A 23979-nucleotide genomic window follows, 5' to 3' on the forward strand; every position below is an offset into this window, starting at 1 on the left:
GTCAGGTACCCTTTCCAGGGCAAGTGATGGGAGGAAAAACAAGTTAAAAATGGAAAGAAAAATGCCTATCCCATTAGTGTCACAAAGACACACCCCACCTCTCCAAAGGCTCCTTTCCCAAACTGCTCTCTGCAGGAGCCGGGAAACCTTGCTTTTCTCGTTTTCCATCCTTTTTATGGCAAAACCCTCAAAAAGTTCCCTCCATAATTTTTTTTTTTAAACTTTAATTTCGTACAAGATAATAATGTCATCTCAAAACAGTCAGCACAAACAACATCAAGTGTTGTAAGCATGAATGAGTATAAAATCTGCAAATCAACATTCTGTTCCAGCTAGACAGGGAGGTGTGCAATGCTGGGGAGAGAGGAGGGACGAGGAAAAGGAGCACAAAATTCAAAAATGTAAATTCAGTCTTCTTTGGGGTAGCAACAATAATCCACCTCTCCCAGTATCTCTCCAAGAACTCCTTCTGGAGCCGAAATGAAGCATGCTGAAGGAGCTGTGGTCTCGGGTGCAGGGTCATCACGCCTACAGCGAGAGAAGTCCGGAAAAGCTACAGCTGGACTGTCACTGACATCCAATAACTAATGACCCCACGGTTAAGCAATCAAGGTCAGCTGAAACCCCGGAACGGCTCGGACCACTGTGCGATGGGCATCTGATCAGTTGTCTCAGAGCCGTGGTCAACAGTTAATAAATAAGGGCAACTGTAGCCACAAAGCCCACATGTTCTGCACCTGCAGTCCTTACTTCTGCGCAGTTCTTTTCCCAATTGCATTAAACTGATGCTCTGTTGCACAAGGAGCCTGGTATGAGGAGATAAAAGTTCCGAGGGCAGAAGCCCAACTATCTACATTCACAAGCTGTCCAAAGAACAGGGACAGGCCCATCTTCTGCCCCTTTCCAAAAAACACCCTCCCCCACTCCTACCCCAAATGTCTACCCCTAGTACAGCTCCTGATGTCCCTGGAAACTAGGCACGCCTCCCCTAACGGAGACATTGCTCTCGCCGCAGAAACACACAGGGATCCTAAGCCTCTCTCCCCTCCTCAGTTGTGCGTCTTCAAACGGATAAGCACTCTCCAAATCACCCTCCACCTCACCTCCAGACAGATGACTCTCCTCTCCCCTACCTCCTTCCTCCCCACCCCCCACCAGCTCTTTCCAAACCCTCCGCTCCATTGTTGCCTATCCCACCTGTCCAAATTAACCATCCCTCTCCTCCCTCCCCACCACCTGTCACCCATGCTGCCCTGGCAATCTGGCAGCCTGGGCACACAGTGGGTCAGGGCTGGAGAAAGAACCAGGGCAGGGATACACAGTTCAAAGTTTGTTTGTTTTTTTAACAGATCTTTTCTATTCATAAAAAAAAGACTACCCCCTTCCAAACTGCAACAACAGGCAAAACCTTCAGGCCACTCTCATAGCTCTTTTCAAATCGTTAGTGGTTAAAAGACATGGAAGCAAGCAGCAGTTTGTACCAGAGATATGAGAGATTCACCGAGGTATCCAAGAGCTCGGAGAGGGCCCAAAAGAAAATGCAAAAAAAAATCTGCGGCTTTCTAAGACTGAAGGTTGGTTGCCCCTGCATTGTTATAGGACAGAATACAAAACTGCTCATTTATCATGTTCTCGGCTCCACATTGTGAACAGACTCATGACCCATCACAGCATGACATCAGCAGCCCTCCAGCTGGAAAACCACTCTGATGGCCACAAACAAGTCACACGTTTTCTTCCAGGCAAGATGTTGTGACACCAGGCTGCTAATTCAACTAAACAAACTCGGAATTACAAATAACATTTACAAATGTCATCCAAACTGTTCACGTAGTCCCATTTGCAAGCCTTCCAGAGATCAAACCCATTTTGCAGGTTTACTAGCGATCTCCCCAAAACGAAGAAAACTGTCTGATTTACTCCAAAAGAAATAGAAGATTTCTGATCCACAGCAGATGGTTATTTTTTTGTCAATAGAACAAGTGTAAAGTTGCATTATCTGTATTTGTAGGGCTATTTATCCTTAAATATTTATATATAAATTACTTAAATTTTCTGTTTACTTTAGAACTGGGAGGTTTGACCAGGAAATCAATGAAATTCAAAAACCACACAATATATGGAATAGCAGAATTAAAAAAAAATCATATATAACCACATCCATCATCCAACTTCTAGCTATAGATATTTAATATTTACTTATTTGTTCATCAGCATCTTCAGATACAAAATTTTAAAAAAACTGCTAAGAATCTACATGAAAAACATACTGTATATGCATATAACTAGACTATTTATCTAACTGTTGTGACTGCTGTAGTACATCATTGTATTTACACTGGTTTATGGAAATGGTTTTAAAACTTAAAAACTAAAGTTTTACAAAACTGGTTTCTCTCATGATTGTAAGTTATTCTTTTTAATTTAAATTAACTGGGAATGACTGTTCAAAACAGGTTATGTAAACAACAAGTCTCCCACCACAGACAGCTCCAAAGACAGCTCTAGATGACCCAATACCAAACCATAAATAATCTTATTTATATAAATCTAACAGCTGCAGCTTCAGCTAAACAGATTTCGATATACGGTCTAATTTGAAAAAGAAATTCCAATATTTGGACATTCATTTCACTCGACTCTTGGAAAATCTCATACTATATCAAGGTTTCCACACTGAAGGAATGATTGCTCAAGCATTCTCAAGCCCTGGAAATCCCTGTCCAAAACTCCAAAAAACACCCACACTACATTCCTTAACTTCTACTACCTTACCCTTTTGTGCATGCCCATGAAACCCTTTTTAATCAAACAAGGTCTTCTGGTTCTTGAAAAATGCAAAACAGGCCCCACTGGAAAGTGGAAAAAAATATTACTCTCGATAGTTCAATACCTAACAAGTCGCTCTCGCCCTTGCTTTCTTACAGAACCAAAAAGAAGGCGCCACAGCCAAAACGCTTGGCAGTGTGGAATTAACTTTTACTTGTTCCATTGCACAAAAATGCTGATTCAGTTGAGCCTGATGCGGCCACGTTCCAGAGTCCCTTCAGTTTTACAGTGCAGCCCTTTAATGGTTCAGAAGTACCAGCTGAGCTCTGTAGGACCGACAGCAATATGCCCGCTGGTCACAATGGTATTGAGCCGTTTTTTGTAAAACCTGCTGCTCTTTTAATGTCCGCCCCACTGACCCATTTACTCAATCCCTCTTTTAAACCGGCTGCAATCCCAGCAGACTGAGAGTCTGCCCTTGTTCTGCCTCTTTTCCAGGGGATTGACAACTCAGATAGACACATATAAATGCTGTCTTGCCTTTCTCAGATCAATGAGAATACAGAAGTAGTTTAGCCTTATTTTCACAGTAATTTTTGGATTTGTGTCTGGGTGTGGATTTGGGACAGCAGTCTTAAAAAGCTATTACTAATTGTCTCTCAACAAACATCGCACATCTGCAGTAATCTGTATACATTTGTCTCAGACTGTGGATACAGCGGATCAGTAAGTTCTTCCACAAAAATGCACAATATTTTCTTGATAGAAATTCCTTTGCAAGGTTGTAATATACATACTAAACCATATACAGTGTGTAAAATCTGACAATAGTTTCACCTGGGCCTCACTCTTTTTTCCATCTAAATGAACAATATTAGGAACTGGTATATCCACTGCTACAGCGGTGACACTTGTACTCATATTAACTGACTAAATCATCAGTGACTGGTTTCAGTTCCTGCCATTTAAAAGTTTCTCTGAACTTCTGTTCAACGCTGATACAACTACAATTAGGCTATTCAATCAGAAACTCAAACTTAGTTCCCCAAGCAATAAGCTTGAAAATCTTATTAAGATAGGATTGGAGCATGTTATGGTATATTAATATCTAGGAATCTAGCTGGATAGTGCTTTAACTTTCAAAACTCCATATTGGAGTTTTCAAAAGTCCATAGTTGGGTTTCTTTTACTACAACAAATGTTTTACTACATATTCCTCTAGGTGTGCACTAACTTAAAACAGGTCGTTCTCCTCATCTTTAAGGTTGTTTTAGGGAAACCTGCTGCCTTAAAGTCAATAAAGTTTATCACTGGCTCTCCCTTTCACACTCTTCAGTGGGATCTTTAATCTTTGACCAATTGACCCTCTCTGCACACCAGATGAATGCTTCATGGGTTCAAGTGAATTTACAAAGCTTAACTTGGGAAAACATTTCCCCCATCCTCATCCCAGGGCTTATTTTGAAATTTAGGTTATATTCCTTTTTACCAGAACGATCCTCCAAAGAGAAACTAATAATTTGGGCTGCAGGAGAGAGACATAAACTGCACCACTGAATGTCACCTGCACTGGTTAACACTGTCATGTTATTTACACTTTACTGATCACTCGTTTCTGTCTTTCACTGCTTCTTAAGTGACACAGGGGTGTCATTATTTAACCAGGTGGGTTGGTTGAGAAGAAATCCTCATTTACGATTAAGTATTGCAGTAAAATAGTGTCGTATAAGAACTCTGAAATTAGAAGGCCAAACATTCTGTAACCCTTTCCCACTCTCCACGGTGGTTAGGTTAGTGTTTGGAGAATAGGTCTTTAAAAAAGCAACACTTTCAATCGAAGACACAGGACCTAGATCACCTGCTGTAGCTGAGGACAGAATCCCTCCCTTAATTAAGGGTAATCCCGGAAAACTGGAACGAGAATGAGCGAGTTTACAGGCAGCAACAGGATTCTGCTTTAGATATTCACATAAGGCTTAAAGGCAACACTGGGACATCCGTTCATCCACACTGTTACAAGAAGTCCTTTCTCCTACTCAAACAAGGACAGCGTTAATCAGGTAAAAATACCCAGATTAGTAGCCATAATACCCTGGCTAATCAGGACTCAAGCTTACCGCAACTCCCCAGCTAAGAGCACAGGAGGGTACGCGGGGGAGAGGACTGGCAACCAGAAAGAAAGAGAACGAGTTCACCAGCTAGAGGTATAACCTCCTATTATTAATCATGGTCGAGGCGTTTATTCACTTACATTTGTACTCATTTATCCCAATGGGCAGGACTGGACTGATGCAGCATGAGTGAAGCCCACTGAACCAGGGTACAAGAGCAGACCGAGGCCCAAGCACTCTGCCGCACTGCTGCCCCACGACAGCAGCCCTCAACAAGGCTAACCAAGGGACAAGCTCAGGCTCAGGCACTGCATGTGCTAGGGAGGCTCTCAGGGCTGGTATTAACGCATTGAGGTCATCTTGGCAAGATCACAGTGGGCTGTCTAACAGCACTGAGAGAGTTTAGTTAAGATAGATACTTTATTGATCCCGTGAGGGAAATTGCAGTGCAACAGCAGCTTAACACACACAACACAGCCACAGTGTAACGAATTATATAATAATAGTACAATACATACAAGTGAGTTAAGTTATGCAACCCAATATATACTTTGCATATTTCATATATATGTATTCTAGTGAGACTGTATATGGGGTGGAACGATTTTTCAAAACTCTGTTTTGAACAAGTATACATCTGTAGGCTCAAGACTGAATCAGGATTTGAACATTTTGATCTGACTGCGGCACTCTCTCTTCCTAGTGAGAAAAACGCCAGATCCTATAATTCTTCCGCGAGCTTGTACATCCCAGCTCTCGTCCATCAATCTATCAAGCCTGTTACAGGCTTCTTCAGATCTCCCACCACTCACAAAATCGAGAAAGGTTGTAAATAATTCACGCAAGGACTCTGGGAGGGGGAGTTGAACCTGAATAAACTGCGTCTGCCCAAGGACTGGAGCTGTGCACCCCTGCCGCACCACAACGATTTTCACTCATGTTGCACAGTGCCAACCTATTGAAAATAAAGGCCTGGATTAAATCAAAATGTTGATTCACGAACCAATCATGTATTAAACCCCAGAGCCACAATGGCTGGTCTCCAGTTGGTAGAAGCAAGAACATCCCAGCTCACAAAAATCCACCCCAGGCACGGGGTCTGTGACTCGATAAGGCCATGTAGGTCGAAGTTCTGATCTAATCCTGACCAGAGAATGAGAACTGCAATATCACAGTTTTTTCTGGGTCACTTTAGAAACATCCTGAAGTCTGGCTCAGCTTTGTGGTTCCATCTGGTGGCTTATGACACAACAATTTGTGTCACAATGTGAATCATATGAGGAACAGCAGCATTTTACCCATCCGCACTGCACAAACAAGGCACTGTTAACTCGTGAAACGCAGAACAGCTACTGGAATATTTGTAGCCATGTATCAAATTTTAGTTGGCGGTGGCATATAAGTATAGTTGACTCAGTATCTTCATCTATAATTATTTATTAAAATTACTTTTCTGCATATGACTGAGACTTATTGCACATTTTGTGTCATTAAAGCTTCAGTATCAGGCTTTTCTTAAAAAAACTGTAAATGAAATAAAATCTCTTTTGTTTTCTAGCCAACTAATCTGGCTATTCCAAGCCTGTAAATAAAAGATGCAAAGACTAAGTACAAATACGCACTGGGCAGAAAACGATGGACATATTTATAAACACTGTTAAATGCAATCTCACCCACAACAACCATCTTGCGCTCACGGGGCTCAGCATTTGCAGCACGTTTTGTGTAATAAGCGCAACACTCCAGCTGCCCACCAGCATCGCCCGCTCACACCAGTGTCCACCGCTCACTGGGCACGGCCCAGTGTGGCGAGCGCACACCAGGAACCTCCTGCCCTCAGCCTCCCTGGACATACGAGCTGGTCTCCCACCACGGTCCTCAATATTAGGGCTCCCCCTTACCCTCTGGGACTCCAGGTGTATGTTAATTAAGCATAAACACACGGGTAAAAGGAAATTAACAGCTCAGAAAAGACTGTGATTTTACCTCAATATATATTTTTTTTTTAATTTGCTTTTTCTGCAGTGTATTCCTGTTTTGGGATGTAGGACAAACCTGACTAGTTGAACTGTACCAGAATCCAGATCACTGATATAAATTAGGAAAAGCAGTGGCCCTAGGACAGACCCCTGTGGTACTGAAAGCCATACAGTATATGATTGCCCTTCATACATTTTGCCTTAAAAAGCTCAGCACTACCAATCATGTGAAAGCAGAACAGGTAAAGCCTTTCTCACACTACAGGACTCGACACGACTTCCAGTCGGAGAGCATGTCAAATTTAAAGACTGCAGGTGCTGAATCTCGCTGCCTTTTCTGTCCCAGAGGGTGTCAAATTATACAACTAGGAATCGCAAGGGGGTGACTGAATTACACGATTCCTTCACGACTTTTCGTCACGGTTCCAAATCTCACATTGCACTATGACAGTACCGTGAGGTTTTGACAAGCCAATCAACGCGGAGCACAAGAGGAGCACCGCACAAAAGTAAACAAACAACAAACACGAAACATCGAACAGACATCTGTGCTGGCTCCAAAGTTCGACGAGCCTCTCCTCCATTTGCACAGTCCAGAACACTCGCTTTCCTTCTTTCCTTGCAGCTGCGTTGTACGGGCTGTACTACAATGAGCCCTCACTGGCCGTTGACTGTCGCAGACCCGACGAGTTGCGACTCGCAGTTTGATTTTATCGCAGCGAGTTGCAGAGAGTCGCAGGGGCTGTTAAGAGCGCTATGACCAAGTCACACTACACAGCCGACGGTAACGGGCGCGCACTGCGACTCTCTACAAATCACTGGGATTTTCTTACAATCATGTAAACGAAGGCTATGACTGAAAATCCTCGGAAAAGTTGTGTAGTGCGACGCCGGCCTAAGTCTGAACACAGAGAAGAGCTTCACCATCAAGCAGAAGCAATCGCACTGGCTGATCAAACCTGAGAGCTGACAGCAGTCCCTGCACGTGAGGGGTCAGAGCTCAGGCTTACTTGCTCTTCCAGTGAAGACTGTTAGAATCTGGTGTCATCATGGATCTGCACGCAGAAGACAGTGGAAAGACCGGCCCTGTTGCTCTGCAAATTTCCACTTCTTACACAATTCTCTTCAGAGTACCCACCCTGCCAAGTCTAAACCTGGCTTTTCATTTCCCTTCTAAAAGTAAAAAAAAAAACACTTACATCTTAGCGGTTTTTAATCACAACACTTCTTATAATTATCTTGGAATGTTATTTTAGAAATGTTTATTTGCTTTTACCCTCTCTCTATAAGAAATGTGCCAGGTGTTAAATCCTTTGTAAGAAAGTGTCAAAACAAAGCAGTGATTTAGACTTTTAGCTTCAGGAAAAAAAACAGCTCATTCACCTCGGGCTTTCATAACTCTAACACGCTACTAACACTGTTTCATATTCCTTCCTTTCCTGAACACACTATGCTTCATTAGGAAAAGAGTACTCAAGCAAAAACACACCAACTGGACATTTTCACTAACCTTTACAACTACAGAGATTCAAAAACAGAAGTTGGCTTTTCCTGCACAGAGACTATTAAACAACTCCTTTTCAGGCCACATAAGCTGAAAAGATTTCAGTTTCCTAAAAGAAGAAAATGAATGGCTGAAAAATACTGCAAACTATTTTTGAAACCTAAAGCCCTACACAGGCCTCTGTAGAGTACAAGCAATTCCAAGTCCTAGCATGCTCACTGGCTTATCTGCAATGGTATAGTAACAGATTCCAAACTATCGGAAAACATTCAGCATTTTTGTGGAATATTGTAGCATCTTACAGTTTATCCAAGTCAGCCAGTGTATCATACAACATACAACAGCAGACCCCTTTGTCTGATAGGCTGGTGATGCAAATCCCAGCCTTCCAGAGTTGTCAGTGTTGGCTGGGCTCCCTAGCACAGGAAATGCTACGGATACGTCAGCGATCCTACAGCCCAGGATAACCATGGGGTTTGCTCACCTCCACAGTCCATACAGACGCAGACCGAGTAGGTGCTCCTTGAGGCCTAGGCACCCAAAGGCCCAGACGTCTGGCCACACCCTGCGATTACGCTCATTTGCGCGAACCAGGATAGGCTGTTAAATCAAGTGAACTGGCCGACAGCCCTCCAAGTGTGCATGGAGACTGCACTGGAAGAGGGTAAGCTGTTAAGCTTCACACCACCAGAGTTTTGAGGGATCAGACGGGAAGACGGGGAGTAAATATGGGCTTGACAAATTGCGTTTTTAAAAAAACATGTAAAATAAACAGTCCAGATACAGAGCATGTCATCTCCATACCATAGTATTTATTCGGCCGACCCTGCCAGTACAAAGTCACCGCTGCTGCATCAATCTGTTCTCTCCTGATCTTTTCTTATGCTGCCCATCATTTATTTATAACAATCTCTCACGCACTTCTGCAAAAGTTTAGTCTTGTTTTTGCAGGAAACGTACTGCTGTCCCACTGCCTACTTCCTGCGATAGGGTCACCTTCCCCTCCAGTCTGCGGGCTATAGATCCGATTCAGCTCACCACAAGACCTGACTTGGCTCTGCGCAGTTATCCCCGAGATGTCTCCTAGGAGCCGCTGCTCACAAAGGCCGCTTGTTGTGGGGGGGGTGGGGTGAGGGGGAGACACAATACACAATTAATAGGTTCCATCCCTCAGACACAATGGACACAGGAAGCTGCAGAGATTGAGCTCCAGCGGTCTCATCAATACTCCCTTTCATATTATTAGTCCCGGAGCCACGACCTACCAGCCTGTATGCGCCTCCATGCCAACACCAAACTAAAACGTTAAGACGAGACGGGAAAAAAAAAGGTATGTGGGAGAACATGCAGAAAAGCGAGACCCAAGTGCTGAAAGGGCAGTTAAATCTCATGTACTCTCCTTCCTTAACTTGATGTTTGGTAAATGCTTGAGACAAATGATGGAGATAACAGACTTAATCTAGAAAATATGAAGCACTAGATTTGATCTTTGAGACCTGGGTCCAAGTACTATCTCCGGAGCCCACCAATTCCCATAGCAATGCGACTGCACTGGAAGGGCACATGGTAAATTCTACTGCTCTCATGATCACTGTAATGAGTGGGATACTTGCCAACAGAAATTATATCTTCAATTTACATATAAATGGGATATATCATCTGGGGACCGCAACCAATCACAGTTCTCATCACTTCCTCATAACGAGATGTCTAAAGAAACCCTGGCCACCAGAGTGTCACGCCCAATCCTTCCTGCTGCAACACGAGCGCCTGTTTATCAGTTCCACCCAGCAGTTCAGCAGACATCTGGTTCACTCAAGTCAGACCAGTGTAAAGGCAACAACATAATCTAAAGACAAAACGACTGTGTTGAGCAAAGGTGTGGAAAGCCAAGCTCTCACGCTTCCAACAGGTTTTTGTTAGTTTAGCTTGCCAGTACGAGTGCGTCAAGATAAGAGGTCTTCAACAAAAACAGGAACACATTTCAAGCTAGCATCTAAATTTTTTAAGATCAGCTGAATTCAAGTGCTTTTAACCCATGCCCCCTGCACTAGATTCATGAGGCATTCAACGCTATCAAAACTGTTGAATGCATTATTGCATTCCCTACTAAATCTTTAATTTCAAACCCATGAGTACACGGTGCTTGTGAACTTCCTTTTTAAAAAACCCAATTGCATATGGTTTAGTTTTGGTTTTACGTTTTCAGGCACTATGGAAAGCCAAGCTATTCTACAAACTGGGCTCCCCTTAATAATACAGTCAAAATAGGTCAAAAGCTAGATTGATTTAGCAGAGAGCTCCTGTTTTAGCTTGTACTCATTCTGAAAGTTCATTATGAGTAGACACAGTGAGCATATTTCCAGGTTTATTTAAAGAAAAAAAAATACACTCTAAATGGTGCATGTTCTGTAACAGCAGTTTAATCAAGTTCATCAAGAGGTCAGATTCACCTAAATGTAGTGTTTGTGTGCAAAAACAGTACCTCACCATGGTACTTCATAGCAACTTACACTATAGGTTTTACATTCTCCTTATACCCAAAGCAATTTTAACACTCCTACCACACACAGATAAGACACACTTCATGTACATTATCACATTATATAATCTTTTTAAAACTGAAAGGCCCAGTTTCAATAGGAATTCATGGGTCCAAAATATACATCCCAGATAATTAAATTCAATAGGTCAAAACTGGAAAGCAGGTACTTAACAAGAGTTGTGGGTCAATCACAAACTCTGCGCAAGCCGAGACACGTCTTCACCAAAAGGTTATCTTTACACGTTAGCAGATTACTGTCCCAGCAGAAGTGGGACTCCTTTACATGATCGTTTATTACCCATTGATGTGTTAATGAGGTCACCCCAGCTCGTAAAAGAAGTTCTCTGCGAGAGATCTTAAATCAGGCGTGATGCCCTTGTGGTAAAGAACAGCCGATCTAAGGCGAGAGCACTAGATTCGTCAGACGACAAGGAGCAAAGCCGGCTGTCTCAGAAACCAGGCTTCACAACTAACCCCCCGCTGTCTGTTTTCAGTGAGGCTGGTCTACCCGCTCTCATTAAAAGTGACTCCGATAATCATACTCCCGAGTACCGAGTGCACTAAAAATAGAAGAGAACCGCGCTTCCTGATTTCTAGGATAACAAGACAGGGAACAGACAAAACAAGCGCACACGGCTCTGTCTAGTTGTATTAAGAGGAGACAGACACCGTGAAAAGAGATGAGTAATACATCCCGCTGGTGGCACACCGACAGGAGCCAACTTCGAACTGTCTGGGTGCCGGACGGGACCGCGGCGTGGGAATGAACGACAAATCATTTCCTAGTCTCGTTAGGGGGAGGCAGGAAGGGTTGTTGGTGCTAAAATTAAAACTCGCATCAAATCCCCCGAAAATGTTAATCCCCGGGAAAGGAAGCACATTAGCGCTCTTCGGGAACATCCTAGGGCTTGCATAATCTGGCGATAATTATCATGTATGAATCACCTCGGCTCGCTCTGGAGGGAGCCTGCTCCACGTGACCGCTCTTCTCCCGGCCCGTGCGGTCGCCGCCGACCTGCACAGCACCTTCAGCCCGCCAGGGATCGAGGCCGGCCCGCAAACTCCTCCACATCGGCTAGACCTGAGCTCACTGAACCACCGGACGCGTCGTAATGGGGGGGTCGGTGGCCTTTTTGCACCGCTCATCTGCAGCCGTTTGTATCCAGGGCACCGCGTTCACACCTCATACCAAGTGCTACTTCAACATAACCGCGAAAGCGATGCGATAAGGGCGGGGGGGGGTTAACACATCGGATAAGGGCCACAGGGCATGAACTTTCGATTCAACTGAGCTGCTCCAATCTGGCCCAGCGGTAGCTCGATCATGTGGGACGCCTCATGTGGGAGATGCCTATTCCTCCACATCACCACGTTAGGGATAGCGAACTTGGTCACTTAGCAAACCAACATCCCGGCTGCGAGGGCTCGAAAGCACACGGCGTGGCACAATAACCCACCGCTGGAAAGCGGGTTGGGGAGGGGAGGGGAGGGGAGAGAAACACGGTCAAGCGAGGTAGCTCACGAAAAGAAATCCCGCGATTAGTACAGTAGCTAAGACTTTTCCCAACCCCTCCCCCCCTCTCTCCCTCACCAACTACTGTAACCTACATCCACGCCGCGAAAGACCCGATCCGCACGCAACCAGCCCAACAGCTTCGGAAATATCTGGGACCGCGACGTGTGCGCCTCTCTAAAAAGAAAAAAATATCCTCGACTTCTGCACGCCTCGCCTGCCGCTCCAAACGGATCGCCCACGAACGGGACTTGCCCGATTCCCGGGAATGTGCGGTGGGGAGCACATTTCCAGAGGACATTCCCCAACCGCGTTTCCTCCCCCTCCCCTCGTTTAACCCACCGAGGAAATCAAAAGCGCCAGCCGCTTACTGAACCGGTAACGGTTTCTTTGTTTTTCTGTTTGTTTGGGGTTTTTTTTGTTGTTGTTTGTTTTATTCGCGGCCGAACATGCCAAAGAAGAGCCCCCCCCTCGCTCGCCGCCCGGATAGCCGCTCCAGATGGCTTTTAGGACTGAACGGGGGACGCCCGTGTCGGTCGCGCTAGGCGATTGTTTTCTTCTCCGGCAACTGTTCTGCCTCGAACTGCCCGAAAACAGACAACTAACCTCCGGGAAGACGTCGCGACGAGAGGCGCCCTGTCAGCGATGACAGGTACGTGGCTAGGATGCGCGAACAGGTCCGAGTTTGTGTCCTTGCAGCGCGGAAGAGTCCTGTACAAGTGAGTGATGTGTACAGCACGTATCCTCTCCCAAGTTCGGGAGCACCGCAAGTCGCTCGGCGAGCGAGCCGACGGATCCCCCACCTTGTAACCGTCTTTTCCCCACTCACCCCAGCACGACGAGCTCCCCGTACTTCACCGGTTCCTTAATGGGGGCGCAGTTCTCCTCCTGGTTCGGCGAAAACATCAGGCTTTTGCAAACTACGCAGCTCACAAAAACCAGTCGTCCTCACCGCTGGGGGGGGGAAACATACACACACAGAGAGAGCAGGGAAACCCTTCACAACGAGTGGGTTAGAGCCATCTGTCACGTGTAGCTGCCGCCGCGTCCGCCGAGAGGTGTTTCTCCGGTGAGTCGGCCGGCTCTGCTCCCGTCTGCTTAACGTCTAAAACGAGGGAGAAACTTTTGTTTTGAAGTGCCTCCACTACACCGCGTACTTCTCCACTTGGCCGCTGGATGGGCTCTGAAACAGCGACACAAAAACAGCCCAGAGCAGGGGCGGGATGTACCATCGACCACACCTTGCTCACGGAGGGGGAGAAAGCGTGAGCAGGCTTTCATTTGAACAATGACGTTTCCCCAAAACGCGCCTTCGTATAGAGTGTTTTATATTTAAAGCAGCATTATTTCTCATAATTATACGTCTTTTCTCCGTTATTAGTTATACGCAACGCAATATGGGGTTTTCTTTTGCCTTACCCCCCCCCCTCTAGTTCTCCACATTCTTGACTCTTGGTGCGAGGTTGGTCCCTGCTGTTATGTAAACAAAGAGTAAAAGAGAGGGGATTCTTAAAGAGATAAACCTCTTGCCCTCTGTCATGTGGGAAATTTAAAATATTCTAAGCCGTTTATTTTTCTGCCGGGTTATTTTATTCGAAGAGAACTGGCAATACAGCGGCTTCACAGGTGAAGGGGGTCTATCAAGCCTAGCCCAGCAGAGAACGTATGGTTTACATTAGTGAAGTAGGACAACAGTTAGGATTCATTGAGGTAGTTGTAAAAAAAAAAGACAGAGCCCTGCGAGAGTATTGAAGGAAATAAATAGGGAGCGGGGGGTGCTTAAAATTGAAAATATTTATTTAGATCAGTGACTTGTAGCGCGAAAGGAGTTTTAGTTTGAAGCTTAGTCTTGCTTCTTAGGAGTGGGTGTGACCACCTGGGTGTGTCAGGAGGGGTGTCTCCAGTACTCCAGCCTGTTATTGGACTATACCATTCAAACGGGGGGCGGGGCCTCAGTGGTGCTGTGAGATTTTGCTGAATGAAATCCTGTGAAGGTACAGTTAACAGGTATAAAACAGGAAAAACACCCTGAGCTAAAAGAATACCTTAAATCGCTTGAATGTCCTGTGGACCGGAGATTAACCTGGTCTCGATCAGCAAGAAAAAAAAGTTTCTAATAATATTTTTATTACCCAAAGAAATAAAAGAAGACGGAATTGGAGACAATGTACTTGGATAGGATGGGACCGATAGTTTTTAAGGAATGTTGCGACTAAGATAACATTTAATCCGGCACCCCGTGCACACTGCAAAAGCTGTTTTCAATTTACAGAGGAGATCGTGAAATGTTTTTTTTTTATGCTAAAAATCACAAAACCTGCTTATGGACTTTCAGTGTATCAGAATAAATAAAACGCCCTTGCTGAATGAGGAGAACTAATGGCCCGTTTAGGAGCAAGCAGAGCGGCGTGATCATTATCAGCCTAGCCTGCCTGTCGGGAGATGAGCTGTGCTGTTGAAGAACACGGCACCATACACACATTAAAACAACCAAATCTGTTATAAGAAGCTTTGTGTGTTCAAGGTTTCCAGGTGTGTGGAGGCTTTCTAGTGAAAGAGACTAACCAGGAAAAAACAGTCACAACAAGAGGTTGGAGGCAGCAGATGCATAAACTATTAATGTAAGACGGGGGCACTAAGCACTGAGGAATGCCTTCAAAAGACATCATTTTCACCATCTAGACGACGTGGGACAGCAAGAAAAAGCACCAACAGAATGTGCACTTATAAAAACGCAGTTGAAACGCAGAATTGTAATCAAGTGATGTTGTTCAAACTGTAAGATGCAATAAAGCAAAAATGTGTCCAATTATTGTCGTGATGTTAAAAAAAAAAAATGCTGCCCTGAAATCAGCCTAACAAAGAGCCACCAGGCGCTGGTGATCACAATCCTCAAGCTTCGGATCCAGCAGTGGAACAGGAGAACAGGGTTCGCAGTGCAGACTGAGAGGACGTGCACTTAAATGTGGGGGCAGGAGACACTTTCCTGACACAGAGAGTGGCGGGAGTCTGGGACGGGCCGCTCAGCCATGTGGTTGAAGCTGATGCCCTGGATTCCTGTGAGAAACGGCTGGATCAATGTGTTACTAACTCCCCACAGGTACGGCGTGCCTTCCAGACCTCCCCCTTGTCGTATGCAACTGTTCTCATGCCCTTGTTTTTTTTGGGCCGCGAGTCTGGGGTGAAAGGAGTGATAGTAATAGGTTATATTTATAAAGCACCTTTCCAAGCACGATGTACATAGTGGTAAAACTGGGGCGGTGCAGTGGCTCTGTGGCTAAGGATCTGCGCCTGTGGCTGGAAGGTTGCCGGTTCATATCCCGCGGCCGGCAGAGGAATCCTACTCCATTGGGCCCCTGAGCAAGGCCCTTAACCCCAACTGCTCCAGGGGCGCCGTATAAATGGCTGATCCTGCACCCTGACCCCAAGCTTCTCTCCCCGTCTGTGTGTCTCATGGAGAGCGAGCTGGGGTCTGCGATAAGACAAATTCCTAATACAAGAAATTGTGTAGGGCTAATAAAGTGATCTTTAAAAAAAAAAAGGAAAATCGAGCAGAATGGGGGGAAAACAAGTAAAAAACAAAGTGCGTTTTGAGTTTGGATTGGAAGAGAGTCAAAGTCTTTGTCTCGTAGAGTCCGAGGAAGGGCATTCACATAACACTGGAGCGGCGACAGAAAAGGTCCGGCACCAGAAATCTGTGATTGAGTCCCGGTACAGGGAGGAGAGGAGTAAGTGGGCTGAGGGCTGCTGAAACTCACCCTCTCTCTCTCTCTCTCTCTCTATGGCACAGTCAGCAGGTCTGTCACAAGCACAAAGCCAGAAGCCCAACCCTGACTTCCCCCTCCCCACGGCCCCCTGCTCTCCACCCACGTGAAGCCCCTCGCACTCCCTCACATGCGCAGTCGCACTCCGCCCGGTCCTGGGCTGCTTCTTCAACGAAGCCAGTGAGCCTTTTATAATGGCAGAAGCCACTGATGACCATTCCTAGCCAGAGCGCAGACTGAGCCTGATGCAGCCCTGGCCAAGTATTAAAGGCTTCTCCTGTTTTGGGTATGGTTGTCCCGTTTCTTAAAAACAATTACAGAAAGGTGGATACAGATACTAGATTTGATAAGATTAATCTAAAAACACTGACAGAAATACTCTTTCCAGCTCTGACACGTCTTAAAATTGTAAGAAAATCTATGAATGAAAGGAGGTCATTTAGCCCATCGAGGTAATCTGTAGTTAGTAGCTAATTGATCCAAGGACCTGATCCAGTCGGGACTGCTGGGTAGCTTGTTCAAAACTCCCACAGCTATTTGCACACAGAAGCGCACCCTGTTCCTGTTTTCAAACCCCTTTAAATGCGCTTCCACATTCTAACCTCTGGTTCCTCTTTCCCTCTTTTACTGTTGTTTCTGGACTGACTTTGTCAGAGCCTTCGGTGAATTTGAATACAGATCTCTGTTCAAAACTAAAAAAGGTTCAGTTATTTTAACCGGATAGTGTAGGTCCAGGCATCAGTAAGCATCATTGACCTGACTGTTTTCCCAGGCTATTATTGGAAAGAGAGCATGATTCCAGATTTCAATTAGAAAATAATGTCACATGTCACTATTACTTCCCAGCCTGTGGTTACCCCTGAACATGTATCTACAGCAGGGATGCCCAAATCTGCTCCTCAGGACCCCACTGCCTTTCTGTATTACACTTCAGCTTGAGCTATAACCGAAATGAAACCTCATAAGGGTTCTTGGGTTTTCTCTTCTAGTTTTTGGGTCCTAAAAAGTAAAGGTGTCAAGGTAGTGATAAAATCTTGTAGCTGTCTGGAAATGATGACCAACTATTAACATCCCAAAAGAATGAATAAATAAATCAACACTTAAATTCATTAACTGATGGCTCAGCTAGAATAAAAACCATGCATAGACCGGGATCTGCTGCCTGTGGTAAGACACTGATGCGTACAGCATGGGTAGATGATCAGGATCTGCTGCCTGTGGTAAGACACTGATGCGTACAGCATGGGAAGATGATCAGGATCTGCTGCCCGTACTCTGAGACAGTGAGGTTTGCTGCAGGTAAAGCACATCTCTTCACTGTCAGTGACACATTGCACGGTGCTCCGCTCCGGTCCAGCTGGAGAGCAGGTTTTCAGCAGGGGATGTTTCAAAGTTCTTTTGAAAAAAAAAAATCCCCCCTTTATGCATGGGGATAGATATATCAGTTCATCTGAGTGCATAATGAGGTCAGTTACATAAGTAAAAGGTCCTCATTGATCAGAATACGTTCCGCGCTTCTCCCTTCATGAAGATCCTCCCTTTTAAAAACTGTGACACAATTTGTCTCTTCGTATATTAAGCTGAAAATATCTTCAGGGTTATTGTTAGAACAAGCTCCCACTTCACTCCCTCCCATTGTCCACAGCTGCCCACACTTCACAGACCTTTAAACCCATCTGCCCCATCTCCTCCCCTCCACAACCCTTGTCTTCCATGTGGTAATTAACCAGCAGATCAATTTCAATTTGTGCAGGTCATTGCTTCAGAGTGGAAGGGAGCCTGCAAGGCCTCTGTGCGTCTCTGTGCGTCTCTGTGCGTCTCTGTGCGTCTCTGTGCGTCTCTGTGCGTCTCTGTGCGTCTCTGTGCGTCTCTGTGCGTCTCTGTGTGGTAGAGAGGGAGCCTGTGCAGAGCTGGGCCTGCTGGTCTCTGCAAGAAGACCAGAGGACGAGCTCGCTCTAGGTGATGTAGTGACACGGGGACATACAAACGCACGTACAAGCCAGCTAAAACACTGTTCCCCATCAAAACCTTGCAGGAGAACAGGACACAAAAATGTTCGGTATCCTAACTGAACACAATGGGTGGATCTGGCTTGTGTGTGTGTCCTGCTTGCAGAGAATGAAGAAGAAAGGATATGGTCCATTTGCGCCTTACAGCACAATGGATGGTCAAAGATAATGGAGAGGCAAAAGCAGCTTTCAGTTTCCATAACTTCCACTCCCATTACTGTGGAGCCCACTATGCCAGCAAGCCACTCCATAGGGAAAGGCACATGGACCAGCCTACTGACATGATCTGGAGTGCTAACAGTACCAGACTGGACGATGTGCTGGAACACATCAGTGCACGATACAGCCAAAATCCCACAGTGAGACTGCCACATGTCCACGGAATGCTAGCTATGCACTCTGCGGTCCGGAGCCCACCTCCACTGTGGAGGAGCAGCTGGGAAAACTTCACACAGCTTTGAACAAGGAGGAAGCAGCACACGGCCTTTCACAACACAGCACAGCTGGAGGGAGGCAGTGTGGGCCAGAGGTTAGAGCTGAGCTAATGGGAGAGAGCCAAGCTGGGTGGGTTGAGAGCTGAAACACTGAGCTAGAGGGGCGGAAGAGGTTAGAGAAGGGAGACGAAGAGAGAGGAAGGAAGAGTGGGCTGAAAGAGCATCTGGGAAGAAGGATGTTTTGTGCACTTGTGGTTTGAGTCTAGGTGCAGCAAGAAAAGGAGGAGGTCTGGGCCACAAGGATGGGTATGAGAGAAAAGAAGGGGAAAGTGGGCGAGATATTAGAAGTGAGAAACCCGGAATGGCCAAGGGAGTGTGGACCTGGATGAGACACACAAAAGGAGGGATCCGGGCAGAACAGCAGGCTGGTAGAAGTTGAGGAACTAGGAGATACCCATCTCCCTCCGCGTGCCTCTCTCTCACAGTGATGACTGCGCTGCGTGACAGTGTGGGATTAGAGGGTTTATCTCAAATCAGATGGATGCTGGGAGAGAGCCAGCAAAGGAGGAAGAGTCCTGTCACCATGGAGATACAGTTGCTGGTTAGGTTCCCTATCGATGCTTGCAAACTTTGGCGTGCCACCTTTGTGAAGTGAGAGAGGTGACTGCTCAAGGTCGGTGTCATGTGCCTGTGTGTGCGCAGGAGCCCGGAAACTTCCTGTGACCCACTCTGACAACACATGGCCTGCCATGTGATACTGTGCCAGGCTCAGGGGACACACCATGTGCCAGGATAATCAAGAGATTAGCTTAGAAAGGAAGAATCTAGTCACGTTGGGATGCAGATCATTAATTAAAAAGCACAAAACATAAGTGGCTCTGTCCATAAAGGAGCTTGTCTGAATCTCAGGCTGAGGCCCGTAATCCAGATGTGACCCGTTTGAGGCTGGGCTCTGTCAGCAGCTGACCATTACTGAAAACCACAAGGTCCACTCGAGACGGGTGGATTTTTTTGTGGGCCAAGATAATTCACCGAGGACTGAAGCAGTCAAGCTGAACTGGTTAACATATTCCAGACTGGAGAAGGGGGCAGAGCCTTGTGAAAAACATAACTGATTACCGATATCTGTTTTTTTTTTCCCCAGTCTTGTTTGCTTTCAATACTCTGCATGAATAATCAGCTTGCTATGAAGTTCCCAACAAAAGTGCAACACTAGAATGCTAAGGGTTTTACTCCTCCTGCCCTCTTTCCCTGCTGTTGCTTAAAGTTTGTTCTACAGTACTTAGGTGCACAGACTTGTTTAACATGCAAAGAGATGTCTGTAAGAGCTACAGACTACGCTGAGGTCCGCCAAGTGACTGCAAAAATCAAACCTATTATATTGCTGTTAAACCACCTTTCAAGTGAGAAAGCATGTCTAGAAGTAAACAGACACATTAATCTAGAACCAAATCAGGGAAGAACTTTAAGCTTATAACAAACACGGACGCAGGTGTCCGAATCGAAGCACCGCAAGTAAAGCTAATTAAAATTCATGAATAAGTACCGATGAATGGATTTACTAATTATAACCATGGCTGCAGGACAAAGTATCAACAGGCAGGTACAAACTGTACTATTCTTTCTCAGAGGACACGACTGACCTGCTCTCCACACATTTTTTAATTACTCGCCAATGCAATTAAATGCTGCAATTTCCAGAATAAGCCAACCAAGCATCTAGAGTTTTCAGCAGCCCTGTCAGGAGCAAGTCTGCACTCCATAACTGTGAGGACTAGTACAGTACACGTGTTAGTGTGTGCTCCTCAGCACATTACAGCTTGCGTGCTGAACTTATCCTCTCCTCCGGTACAGGGAACAGGCCTTTACCTCACCACGCTCGGTCTATCAGTACAGCAGGCCCGGCCCAGAAGAGCTCTTTTTCAGCATCTTCACTTCCTGTATCGCAGCCGCTCGGGAGATCAAAGACACTTCTGAACAAACACGCTCCTAATGGAGAGCAGGTGCTCGGTGCTGCTCCAGAGGGGCAGGCGTCCTGGAATTTTGAGGAGTTGCCCTGTTCTGGGTTGAGAGGAGGGGTCGGGCTGAATTTGAGAGTTGGGGGACCCTCCAACTCAACTGTGTGAAGTGGGAGAGGGGTGTGAAGTAATTTAATCAAGTGACTGACAGACGTGGTAAAGTCTAGCATTGACAGGTGCTTCAGTTGCTGCTTGTAAGGGGATTTGAAACATTGACTTCTTCTACAATGTGGGGAAGAAATAAAAAAGAAAAACTGAGGATATAGAGCTTAATGGGGATTTAAATTAGTGGAAATATGTTAAAATTCTATAACACACTAGTATGGCCTCAGTTGGACTTTTGTGTTTAGTTTTGGTCAGCACATTATAGAAGATATTGCAGCTTTGGAAACACAGGCAAAAGAAACAGAACCTTTTTAGTCCTAAACAGAGAAGATTCTGAGGAGACCTGATACAAGTTCTCAAAATGCTCAATTCAGCAGTTTTCCTCAGAACGACTAGTGAAACATAAGCAGAGAGCACATGTGGAAGGTACATTACATGACAGTTATTTAAAAATGAGAACGGGGGGCACTTCTTTAGCGAGAAGGTTTTGAGCCTGGAGCGAACTACCCAGCCATGTTGTTGAAGCCGATACCCTGACATCCTGACCTCTTTCCAGAAACAGCTGGATAGGACCCTGGGATCAATTAACTACTAACTACCAAGCAGGCTGAATGGCCTCATCTCGTCTGTCTCCTTTCTTCGTCCTTATTGGCGACAGAGCAAGGCTCTGTAGGACACCCTTTAGACTGAGAACACTATGTGAAAAGGAATGCAAAACTCAGAGTGAGCCAAGGGCCAAACAAAACAAAGACAAGGAGGGGGGGTTTAGGGCCCCAGTCCTGAGCGTCTCTGGTCTCGCCGGTCAGTCATTCCAGAGAATTGCTAAGGTGCTTCCACCAGTTGTCAAGGTGACAGGCCCTTGCTGGAGTTTATGTGATGAGCAGATAAGAGAAAGAGCCACAGGTAGGAATGTGGAAAGGGCCAACCATAAACAAATGTCCAGCCAGAACTGCCTTGTCCGTTGACACATGTAGCCAGTCCAGACTTGGGCATCCACCTGGTTTTTATCTACATTTTCCTTCTCTTTTCCCCTGTGGGCCCACACTCACTTTCCTTGATGTTGCAGTTGCGATGCCTCTTTTTCCTCCAGGGTTAAGCAGGGGCTGTTGAAAGTCCAGGGATAAACGTCAATTTCGTGGACACAACGTCATCTACTCCCCCTCCGTCTACCCGTGAGCTTGGGAAACAGCTGGGGGACACCCTCCTCACAGCCAGGCCTGTTCTGGGCTGGGTCAACTGACTGCAGCGTGACAGGCAGAGGAATGGCAGGAATGTGCCGAGCTTGTAGCGGGGATGCTATTTGCTGATACGAGAGAATTACAAAGGCCCCTTTTGTTCTGTGAGCCCATGCAGTAGGACCCAGGCGAACACTGGTGTCCACACCCTGCTGTGCTGTATGTTAGGCCTTCTGGAGCCACAGTTCAAGCAGCGCTGTGCTGTAACGTTGCTGGCCTACCCCCTCAACTCTGCTCCTGAGGGCACAGGCGTTTCGACAAACTCCTCACGGCATTGTAGGGTGCAATTTTAATGTTAATTTCCAGTACGAGCAGTACATCCCCGACAGTGAGCGAGCTCTAGGAGGTGTCATCATGTTCCCCCCCCCGCCTGAGAGTGTTTTACCACGATAACGTCCCGATGAAACCCGGGGCCACGCTCGTACGTTTCATTGCATTGTTTAGGATTTTTTTTGGAACTACAGATCTTCAAAAATAGGCTGTTTATCTGAACAAACTTGCTAAAAAAAGGGAACCAAAGAGTGATCACCACTTCCCTTTCAGCTCTCCAACCTCGGCACTTCTGCAACCTTCTCCAATCCACCCGAGATACCGGAGCTGCCACCTGGGAACCCTCTTCTGCTACAGCTGCTGCACAGGAACCCAGCTTTTCAAACTGCACCCCTGAAAGCAGTGCAGAGCTTCTTGGCACTTTCAGGGAAAGGCATTTCATCCATCTTTATTGCACTTTAACATCTCAGTTGCAAACGTGTCCCTCCCTTTTCTGAAAAATGAACTGCATGTAAATGGAGGATTGGAGTCCTTATTGAGGATGTAATGGTGTATTCAGTAACAGTTCCCTTAGCCACCCACATACAGCTTAACGTAGGGTCACTCTTTCTCGGCAGGGCCGGAACGGGACAGGAGCACTGTGCTAATTCCTCACACAGGCAAATCAAGTTGTATTAATGTAATAACCAACCGCAGCAGCATAAAACAATCCCATCTGTGTTCTAGAACAACTCACAAAACTAAACACGCTTCCAGACATTTTAAAGAAACTAACACGGAATATAGCAGAAGCAACATTCACAGGCCTGAATCTTTCTATACTTCCAACGTAGGGGGACTACAGATGAAAGGTGTACAAGCAACACCAGAATCTCCCAGCACCCCAATAAAACAGACAATTAAGGACTTGGGGCACACCTCTAGCCTATAAAGTGAGTGCCTGTTTTTCTGCAGTCTTCTTACTGAACCTGTCCCTCCCTCCCTCTCACAGGCCTCTTCTTCTGTCTGTTTCACTCCCACCCTCTTTCCCTTGAAGCAGACCAGCACACGAGGAGCTCGCTACCCCCGGATAAAATACATCTCTGCCCACAGGAATGGGGCAACCGTCGGCTGGCTCTGAAGGAACTGGGCCCACTAAGAAACACCCAGCAAGCTCTTTGAAAACCAGCAGGACGAGAAAAGGAGAAGCTGACGGACTGAACACAGACCTCCCTAAGCTTCAATATCCCTGTAGAGGCAGCTGCTAAAAATGGGGTTTTTGCTTTGGCCTCTTCTTGGACTAAAATGGGGAAGAACATGGTAAGGGTCCAGATAAAGTTTTCTGAAAACAATCCTTCTCTTGCCAGAGGGGAGTGCTGAATACACCCTTCCGACACAGAAATGGGATTGTTCAAACATGACCTAAAGAGATTTGTCTGAAGGTTCGAGGGAAAAACAGACAGTGGGTCCTTTCATGAGAGCCTGCCTGGTATTGTTTTAATTACTTAAGCGCTTTGTTCTTGTAGCATTCCTGGAATATCATGGAGCCTCCAACTAACATGAACACTGCACCCTCCCACAGCCCATCAGCATTTCCACAACCGTTCTGTTCTGTAGGTTAACCAATGTCAGTCCTTTCAGCCGCGTTGGTACACAGACCCCAAATCCCCACACTTCAGCAAATGGTCTGCACACAATCCGGATGAAGCACCTTGCGGATGGTCTTAAAAAACCTGTACCACTC

General features: G+C 45.9%; 1 protein-coding gene and 1 long non-coding RNA gene across 2 annotated transcripts in view; one reads left to right on the top strand and one right to left on the bottom strand.

The window, feature by feature from the left end:
- The window catches only part of LOC148653266 (E3 ubiquitin-protein ligase pellino homolog 2), a 31191-nt gene extending 17569 nt beyond the window's left edge, over window positions 1-13622 (bottom strand). Inside the window, exon 1 of the mRNA XM_088648056.1 lies at window positions 13251-13622. Within this exon, the coding sequence (XP_088504182.1) occupies window positions 13251-13327 (77 nt within the window). The 5' untranslated portion in view covers window positions 13328-13622. The remainder of the gene's footprint in view (window positions 1-13250) is intronic.
- LOC148653267 (uncharacterized) lies at window positions 11915-15230 on the top strand. Its single transcript, XR_015941635.1, has 2 exons — window positions 11915-13073; window positions 14946-15230. It is a non-coding gene; the product is annotated as an uncharacterized LOC148653267 (long non-coding RNA).
- The last annotated feature ends 8749 nt before the right edge of the window (window positions 15231-23979 follow it).

The sequence above is a fragment of the Lepisosteus platostomus genome, chromosome 10, assembly GCF_059453375.1.
Source record: "Lepisosteus platostomus isolate fLepPlt1 chromosome 10, fLepPlt1.hap1, whole genome shotgun sequence".
NCBI classification, from domain to species: Eukaryota; Metazoa; Chordata; class Actinopteri; order Semionotiformes; family Lepisosteidae; genus Lepisosteus; species Lepisosteus platostomus.